Source organism: Charadrius vociferus, unplaced genomic scaffold (assembly GCF_000708025.1).
Source record: "Charadrius vociferus isolate BGI_N301 unplaced genomic scaffold, ASM70802v2 scaffold142, whole genome shotgun sequence".
Taxonomy (NCBI): Eukaryota; Metazoa; Chordata; class Aves; order Charadriiformes; family Charadriidae; genus Charadrius; species Charadrius vociferus.
Window position 1 is genome coordinate 2,437,715 of NW_009647025.1, and position 9,801 is coordinate 2,447,515.

Sequence of the window (9,801 nt, forward strand, 5' to 3'; positions counted from 1 at the left end):
CAGCAGCTGCAGCAGGGTAGTCTTGGCTGTAAATGCTGAAGCAACCAGCACCACCAGAGGTATTAAACTCTGATATGATAGCTAGTACTTGAGGTCAGCTACACCCAGGAGGAGCAGTCACCATCACCTTAGCCCTGTTGTACAACTGGAGCAAAAAGCCTGACACTGAGCCCTGTCTCTGTACATCTCCATCCTGTTTTTTTCCGTTGCTCTGATGTGTATCTTTTGTGTTGTAGATGTCTAGCATGTTGCTGTTTTTCATCTGAGGCATAGCTAAAACTGAATTTTCTAAAACTATTGTAAACCATAAGCCAGATATGAATACAAACAGGTTTTTTTTTTTTATACTAAATAATGTTAGTTAAAAAAGGTTTAGCTGGCACAATATTCCTATTTTCTTTCTGCAACTTTAGGCACTTTTTTCTTTAAACACGAGATGGCACTACTGCTACTTAAATAGGTTCTTGTTTCCTATTTACATTTGAATTATTGAGGTTTTTGACACATTAATGTATGTTTTGAAACGTATAATTTTGCATAGCACATTGACAATTTCTAGCTATGACGTCCTTTTTAGCAATTCATGTATCCTCTTGTCTTATTAATGAGGCATAGTTCAGTGTTTGTAGAAAATGTCTGACAAATTCGTTTTGCCTTATCGACGTAGTTCACACAGGTGGCCTTTCACTTAGGAACCAAAAGCTAAAACTGTGGATTGACTCTTAAGAGTCCAACACACTTGCCTGTACTTATTACCTGCTGCCTAGTATCTTTTTTTGTTTGGTTAGTTTTCTCCGAGTTAAAATTGTGTGTCAAACATTTCTATTTGAAAAACCAAAAGTGACCACTCTGATCTTCAAAGTGACTAAGTTAACTAAACATTGGTGGTATTCGCATGTGGAAAAAGCTGTGAAAAGCCAAAAAAAACCCCCTCAAATTATTTTCTATGTGCATACTTCAGTATCTCAGCTTTTATGATTTACATGTTTAACATAGGAAACAGATCTTACATTGAAGAACTCCCATCTTGTAATTCACAGTTCCAAATGAGGTTTCATGGTCTCTGTTCAAGCTGACAGCAAAAAGATGGTTACTGGTTACTATTGGTGTTTTGTACCATATTTTCTGTTTGTATAGCTGAGCTCTGATCTGAAACAGGAGTTGATCTTGTTGAACACAACCTTTGGCAGAAACTTAATTTCGAGGAGCTTGGCCTCAGCATTAAGATAGGCAGATGCCAGTGCAAGGATGAGGGTAAAAAAAATGTGTAATGGGACTGCACTTTTCAGTTTCAGCCTGCACTAAAATAAGTTAAAGCACTAGCATTTCAGTCTGAGAGTAAGTAATTTCAGTTTAATTTGAATAGGACGTACTTTGTAACATTGACACTTGAAGGAAATTAGAAGATTATTTCTGGAGTCTTACTTTCAAATTTTTATAATGTATGACAGGAATAAAACTGTTCAACTATTCAGATAACTAGCATTTGCAATATTAATGAGCATAATTGATGATACAACGAAGTATTTAACTTTTTGAAGAAGTGGAAGTAACTTTAAATCACATGCTGCTCTTCAGGATATGTAGAAAACAATTATTTCTGTTCAAATGATAATTTGAATGAGTTAACTCCATTTTTAGCTGAGAGAAGCGGCAAGATTCGGGCTGCTTTATGACTGGTATCCATTATAACATAATCCTAGAATTATGAGGCTATTCTCAACATCTACTTTATGTGGAGAAGTGTCACCCTTCCAAGATAGTGAAGAATTAAATGATGCATCAAAATTCAAGCATGTGGCTGGGAAAAAAACTTCAGAGTCTAGCCCAGGTCTAGTAGTTAAGCTACATCAAAATTATTCCTTCTCTAGTAATTATTGAAAGAAAGGCGGAGGAGGGTTGTACGGCTGCTAGTTTACTAGTGACTTTTAGTATAGCAGCATTTGTTAGTATCGCACTGCATTTTAAATGGACCACAAGATTTCCATTCCTATAAGGAGAATTTTCCAAGTCAGGGATGAGTTCAAGTGCTATTTCTTACTACGGCAATATTATCAAATTATACTATCATTTGTTTGACGGCGTCCCAAGTGTTTATGCTTCTGCTTTTATAATTATTCTCTGTAACATCTTCATTCTTCTAAAGGAACGGATCGCATCTCAGATTACCAGTTTTTTTACACATGTGCATTAGTGTTTTAGCATAATAAGAGTTCATCTTTTCCCTATTTTAAATATCTCAAATTTGATCAGGAAATAGGCCAGAAGAAGAGGGGATGTAATGTTAACTTTATGTAAACTGCAGCGCATGTTCTTACAGTAGCCAAGAGTCTGCATTCTGTCCTCTCACCTGCGGAGCTAAAACTTGAGGTTGAGCCAAAGCAAAATTCATGCAACCCATTAAGTTCTGCCTGAAGCCTGAGGAGAAACGAAGCTTGGCAAAAGTCATTAAATGCTGTATTTGGGGATTTTGGTATCTTCCATGTTTTACTTTGCACCCCTCCCTTGTGGAAGTGAAGCTCTGCTTTAGTAGAAAACCTGTTAAGTACTGCAATTAATGTAATAAGCAATTATATATTAAATATTGGGAAAGAGGCAAATAAAGGCCAGCAGAGTCATGTTTATTCTTTTTAAAAAAAAGATATACTTCACTTTTCAGCAAAGATGTCCAGGAAGCTAAGTTTGCCAACTGAGTTAAAGCCTGATTTAGGTAAGTTTACATAGTTGATTTTATTTTTCTAAAACTGTTTTACAGAATGCGATGTACATTAGAGTCATAACTTATGTAAACTATCATGACTTTGTGTTGCATTTATCTGAAGTGTAGAACTAAGATTTTAATTCAGCTCTTTCTGGGGGCTCTCAGGCACAAAATGTCATTGCTGTCATCATAAGGTAAGCCTGCAAATCTTGTACATGGCTTATCACGCTTCCGTCAAAATTTTTAGTCATCTGTCACTCACTTTACCAGTAGTGCTGTGATAGCAAAAGTGTGAAAAAGCAGGTAATGTACGAAAAATTGCTGCCTGTTTAGGACCATTAGGATTACATTTTAAATTGAAAAATTAAATACCTTAAGAAAAACAGCGTATGTTGAGGTCCATTCAACAGATAGTTGGACATAGTTTTAAAAATGTTAATTATCTTGTGACCACTCTCTCTAAATGACAGTAATATACAGCTGTTTGGATGGATGACCAGTCTGAGAATTTAATTTTTCCTGAAAAAGCACGGTACCTTTTTATATAATACGTAGTTCAGTTGTGAAGTCCTGCACAACTAAAACAGCAAATGAGTGGATTTATTTTTTTTTTTTAGTACTTAGTCATCATAAGTTGACTGCCAGCTTGTAGATCGGTTCTAGCTCCCCTGCCTTGTTCTCTAAAGATGATGGGGGGCAGCTGTAGACCTGCAGCACCAGATGCAGCCTGCATGTGAAAGCTGTCTTCTGCCTGCCACAGCTCACTTCCCCCTCTGCAGCAGAATTGCTACAACCACCCCAGCAGAAGACAGACCAGGATCAGACTGGCAGCTGCAGAACTGTGTATTTGACAACTGCTGCTATCAGCAAGGAAAGAGTCCATGGCACTGGGATATCCTGAAACTGAGCTGGACCACCCTGATTTATAATTACAGCTTGCTCCACTCAGAGAAATGTGAAGTTGGAAGGAACCCTCAGAGATCCTTTAATCCGTTGCTGTGGCAAGGATCCAGATGTCTGACAATTTAACCTCTCATCTATTCATGAGCCTCCAATAAATAAGTTTTTAGAAAAATCCCAGACGGAAAGTTCCAGTGTTCTGTAGTCAGACAAATTTCCTGTTATTTAATCAATCTTCCTTGCTTCCATGTTAACTTTTTTTGTGTCCTTTGCACAATGAACAGGGATAACAAGGGCTCCTTATCTTTGTTAGCCATCTTTTACGCTGTTGAAAGCTGTCTTCATATCTCTAATCTTCATTTTTGCAGATAACTTTTTTACAAAGTTAAGTTCCTTCTCCTTTTTTAGCTTATGCAGTTTAAATCTAGGATGGCTTCTGATAATCTCCTTTTGGAATTTTTCCTTATCTTTCTGAAACTCTTGTGCTCAGAACTAGAAGGATTTAACTGTGGCCTTGTTGGCATGAAAGAGCAGAAATATTTGATTTGTCTTTTCAGTCTGTGTCTGTTCGTCCTTACTATGTTTACTAATGGTTTAGGGATGATTTCAGTTTCATGTGAATTTTATCATACATTGCAAATGGGAGCACATTTGTACTTAAATATTATCTAATTCATTCTAATTCTGCTGCTGGTTTACTCCCAGTTCTTTGATAGCAATAAGCACTTAGAAGTTTTCTTAATGAACACTGGAGAAAAGAGAATGCTGAAATTCTTTCAGCATTTTCCAATCCTGAGAGTTTCAGCATTTTCTACATTATTTAATATTTGCTGTTCTTTCTACTGAAATATCGGAAACTTTTTTGTCATCTTCTGCTATACTCATAAAATAGTTCATACCTTCAGAATTGTAATAGCCTTTGACTGATTTTACTTGACTTTGCATATGTGTAGATGCCTTATTTTGTTCTGTGTAAAATTCTTCTGGGTTTGCACATCTGTAAATAACTTCCTCAAACAATTATTTTTTTTCATTTTACTTTTATCTTTTATCCTAGTGGGATAGCTTTTCCATAGTGTTCTTCAGAGATTGTCAGCTTGCTTGTATTTTCTTGTCATTGATGCTGCCGTATCTACTGGATCTAGGAGACAGCCGAAATATCTTTCTCTGAAGTTCATTATCCTTATCTTCTCTCCTTTTCCGTGGGTTCTTGAAACCTACTTTTCCATGATCATCATCTTTCAAATTACTTTTGTCTTTAGATCTGTTTTCCTCCATGAATAGCCAAAACAAAATCTAAAGTATGTGCTTCTGTATTTATCTTCTATTTTCCAAAACAAGTTATCTGGAACATAGTCTAGTCTGCATTATACCATTGCTTTTCAATGTTGTAATTCAGATGATTAAGGTACCGTTGCCATTGGGTCCTATCCTTTGGTTTACTTGCTCAAAAGAGCCTCATCTTTCTGATGAAGTGGTGCGTAGTGGGTCATCACACTGTTGTTCCTTCCTCTTCGTCTGAAACTAATCCATTAACAAACCATAGATTCCTCCTTGAGTTCAGGATAAATAATATGTACTAAAGCAGTTAAACTCTTGGTTCTCAATTCTCTCTTCTGAACAAGTTGTCCGCTCTCCGTAAATCCTGTATTATCTGGAAAAATTTTTATGGGATTTTTCCCGTCCATTCCTGCGTTTCTGGAATATGTATACATGCTCTTCAAATATTCAGCCAGATGCAACTCAACAAATGCACATTTAATTTTATGCATCTTGGAGTTAATGTATTATTATATTCAGACTGATTAATCCATGTTAAGAGTTTAAAAAACATTAAGTTAGCAAATATTGAAACCTGAAGAAACGAGCATCTTAAGAGGTTGTGGTCATTAGAAGAATTATAAAAACAAATAATTTTTTAATTGTTTTTACCCTGGATTTGATTTTTTTAAATGTGAAAACTTAGGATGTCAACATCTGAGTCTTTGACTTAGTTTCTTTCTATAATCCATGTTTTACACTTGACTTAGCTAAAATTTGGCAGGACAATAATTTTCCTATCCTTGTTGGAATGAGACGAGTGTCTCTTGAGAAGATTCACTGTTTGTGTTGAGTAGATGTCTGTATTTAGTCAGTTGAATTCTCGTTTGCATGCTTTTCAAATGCATGTTAGATGTTCCTTGTAGAAAGTTCTGCAATAATTTAATGAAATTAGCATAGTGATACTTCCAGAAAGTATGTGGTTAAAATGTTTCTATTTAGCTCTTAATCTCGCTTTAAAAATGCTAATTGCCTCTATACCCTATCCAAAGGTTCAAAACAATAACTTATTTTTTAAAAAATCATTATATAAATTGTATCAAACTTTTACTAGTAAGGGTTGTCTTGTGCTAAAGTTTTGGAATGATGAGGTTAGTAAAGCATTAACGCGTGAATGTGTAGATAAATTGAGACATGCTGATGTGTTAAGTATCACCACATGTACAGACAGCACACAGCTAGAATGGAGCAGCATATTTACTGATCTGAGCTTTTTTAATGTTAAAATTCATTCTCTGTTACGAGAACCTTATTTGCTAAGCAGTGAGCAAGATGTCCTGTAAAGTTTTAGTGCCATTTCTGGCACTACAGTACTGTATTTAAAATGGAAATCTTCAGCTTTGCATACCAATGCCAGGCAGCACTTGGTATCATTTGATGTTTCTTTTGCTAAAAGTTTGGGCGTATACAAGTAGCCTGTTAGGTATCCTCCATACAGTTTCCTAAAGTGGGACAATATTATTGCGAGTCATTACAGGTTACGTGTTATCATGATGTCTGGCTATCACTGCTGCTCTTAAACTAAAATAGTTGCATCTTCATAGGATTACTAAACCATGTTCCATGGAAGCCATTGTTTTTTAATCTGGTAAATGAACTAATTGGCAGAGAGATTTGTAATTCAGTTTTTTAAGAGGAGGAGTCCTGTTTGGTAACTGTTGTTCTCTGTCCCAAGAAGACAGTAATATGCATGACAATTACCTAACGGCAACCTCTGCCAAAAAAGATTGGGCACTTTGTTCAGGATACAGGTATTGAAAACTGGCCTGGACAGAAATATGACTGAGGAAGAATACAGGAGTAATAATCAATATAATGATAGTATATACTTCATGCTAAAGAACAAAAAAGAAAATCTGAATTCTCTTAATGCCTGCATTTTGCCATTCTTTTTCATTATACTGATTTCTTTTCAGATGTCAAAGACAACTCTTTCAGTCGATCCCGGAGTTCTAGTGTAACTAGCATTGATAAGGAGTCACGCGAGGCAATTTCAGCTCTTCATTTTTGTGAGACTTTCACAAGAAAGGCTGATACATCACCTTCCCCATGCCTGTGGGTTGGGACCACGCTGGGTACAGTGCTTGTCATTGTACTGAATTTACCCCCAGGAGGAGAGCAAAGACTTCTTCAGCCAGTAATTGTTTCTCCTAGTGGTAAGTACAAAGCAGATGGGCTAAAGTATACTTTGATAAAGTATTAATGATGATGGTTGGGGTTTTTAAGACACTTTTTCTTAATTATGGATTAATTGAAAGTTAATACATACTTCATCGAATTATCTACAAAGGTTAACAATCTAGATTAGTTACTTCATTACCAGAGTTTTAAAGTTGCAAAGTTGAAAACATGACCTAATATAATATAAAAATACCACTTCAATGTATACTTGCTGAGAAAAGCATGTTTTCTAACCTTAATGTAGTACGTGACAGTTGTTAAACAGAAACAGCAGAGCAGATGGGTATTTCAAATACTCAAGTAATTCTTTTTTGAGTCATGAGGTAGGAAACTTTCAGTTTTCCTGTGTCGTGAAAAGGGAATACAAATTAAGGGTTGTATATTGAACAACTAGCTTTAAATATTAGTGATAAACTATTCCTTTGGATTGCTGTGAGGGGTCTTGTCTTGTTTTTCTGATACACAGCAGCTGATTTTGTTGTAATTATGTGTTAATGCCTTGCTGAAAGTGTTGTTAGGCATATATTTCACTCTTCTGCTACCGCTGTCTCATGCAGAACATGCTGCTGTGCTCCACTGTGCTCACACAGATGGAGGGTATCAGGACATGCAAATTGCAGTGTTGGCAAATGTTCATGGGTTTACCTGCATGTGAATAAATGCAAGTAAAATAAGAAATGTATTAGCTTAAGATCTGGCCTACAGAGACACTGATTTAAACAGTGGGGAGGAAAAACTTTTCCTCTTTCATTTTATGCTAGAGAGAAGTGGATTCAAATGTGAACTGCAGCAGAAAAACTTCATGTTGTTTGTTTCTGAACCTGTCTATATTGGAGAAAAAGGAGGTGCTCACCTTGGACTAAACATTTATTGTTGATATTAACCACTGTGTGTCCTCCTCAGGAGAGAATTGCATTTGTGATGCTGAATTTGAATACAAATGTGCATTCCAGCTTGGCTTTCTTAATAAATGTGTATATTTCCTTTGAAGTTAATGGAAGGGTATGCATGCACTTAACCCTTGAAAACTGGTTTGACACTTTCTTGAATATATGTGTGCTCTTGAACATGCTACATTGGGTTTTAGATAAACATCAAAGGTTTTGGTATATGTTTTGCTACAGAGGCAAGCCTAAGCTCTTGCGTTTTTTATTCATTTTGCTGGCTTAAAGAAATATTTTGTAGCTTGAAAGACAGTTTAGGAGAACTGTTTTAGAAATGTGCTCAATTTCTTTATCCTAGGAACCATCCTGAGGCTAAAAGGGGCAATCTTGAGAATGGCTTTTCTAGATACCACAGGATCTTTGGTCCCACCAGCACATGAACCCTGGAGAGAACACAATGTTCCTGAAGATAAAGATGAAAAAGAGAAATCGAAAAAGCGACGACCTGTCTCAGTGTCCCCTTCTTCCTCTCAGGAAATCAGTGAAAACCAATATGCAGTGATATGTTCAGAAAAGCAAGCAAAAGTTATCTCACTGCCATCCCAGAACTGTGTTTATAAGCAAAACATAACAGAGACTTCTTTTGTTCTTCGTGGAGACATAGTGTCATTGAGTAACAGTATCTGCCTTGCATGTTTCTGTGCCAATGGACATATTATGACTTTTAGGTAAGACCTGTTTGATAGTAACTTAAATATAAAAAGGACAAATAGTCTTCTGCTAGATAAGAAGTTTCCTTTTCCATAAGAATATGAATTAAAATCTACATTCACTCAGTGTTGATGAACTTCTTACACTTGGGCCTGGATAATTTTGATTATGCATTCCTATTAGTTATGCCTTCAACACATGAAAAAGTTTACCTGTTTAGCTCAAGCTACCCTGATTCAACAAAGAGTTCCAAACGTGTGATATAGGTCCTTGAGTTGATGAAGATTCTCAAATGTAAATTTACTCCCTGATGGAGAAAACTGCATTGAGTCAGACCTGCAACAGTACCTGACCACAACTCTGCTTATTTTTGTGCAGCTATTCGCATCACACTTGTGCCTCAAGCTTATCTTTTTGTTGTGTAGCTAGATTGTGTCTTAAAGGCCTTAAACTCAGGCTATAAAGACAAGATTAATTGCTAGAAGTTGTAGTATAGAAATAATCTAAAGAGGCTTAAGTTATGAGTTTAAACATGTGTGAAAGTAACGTTTCAATGTACTTACATGTCACCTGTGTAACTTTAACATGTCCTTTTTCTTGAATATTTCCAAATGCTATTTTATTCTGAACAGCAGTGTGTATATATCTATGTCCTTGCACCTGCGTTTTAGTCTTTACTAATGCTTACGTGAATGTGGAACACGGCATTATAAAACTATGCCAGTGAAATTCCTAAAAGGTTATTTTTAAGGTTGTGAAAACAAGCTCTCAGCTTGGGAAATTCTCTAAAAAGATACTTCTTCAGGGAGTTGTTAGGAATAGAACTAAAGCTGATCTGATGCATGCTACAATTAAAAAGTAAGTTTTGATTGTTAAGTTTAACTCCATTGATCTATATTCCAACATATGTTCTAAACATCTCTAGAAAATGCTGCTCACCTTGGCAGGGCAAATACTCTCCCCCCCCCCTCCCCAATTAAAATTGAACTCAATGTTCAGGTACAATATATTCAAACAAATCCTGTTTTCCGCAGGATGCATTTTGTTTTCTAAAGAACTTTTCATAGAGGTAGGTTCTAAACTATAAATATTGAATTTTTACCT

General features: G+C 36.0%; 1 protein-coding gene across 1 annotated transcript in view; it reads left to right on the top strand.

The window, feature by feature from the left end:
- Window positions 1-9,801, top strand: part of STXBP5 (syntaxin binding protein 5 (tomosyn)) — a 65,992-nt gene that overhangs the window by 49,750 nt on the left and 6,441 nt on the right. Inside the window, exons 18-20 of the mRNA XM_009895530.1 lie at window positions 2,660-2,710; window positions 6,838-7,077; window positions 8,345-8,714. Coding sequence (XP_009893832.1) covers window positions 2,660-2,710; window positions 6,838-7,077; window positions 8,345-8,714 — 661 coding nt within the window. The remainder of the gene's footprint in view (window positions 1-2,659; window positions 2,711-6,837; window positions 7,078-8,344; window positions 8,715-9,801) is intronic.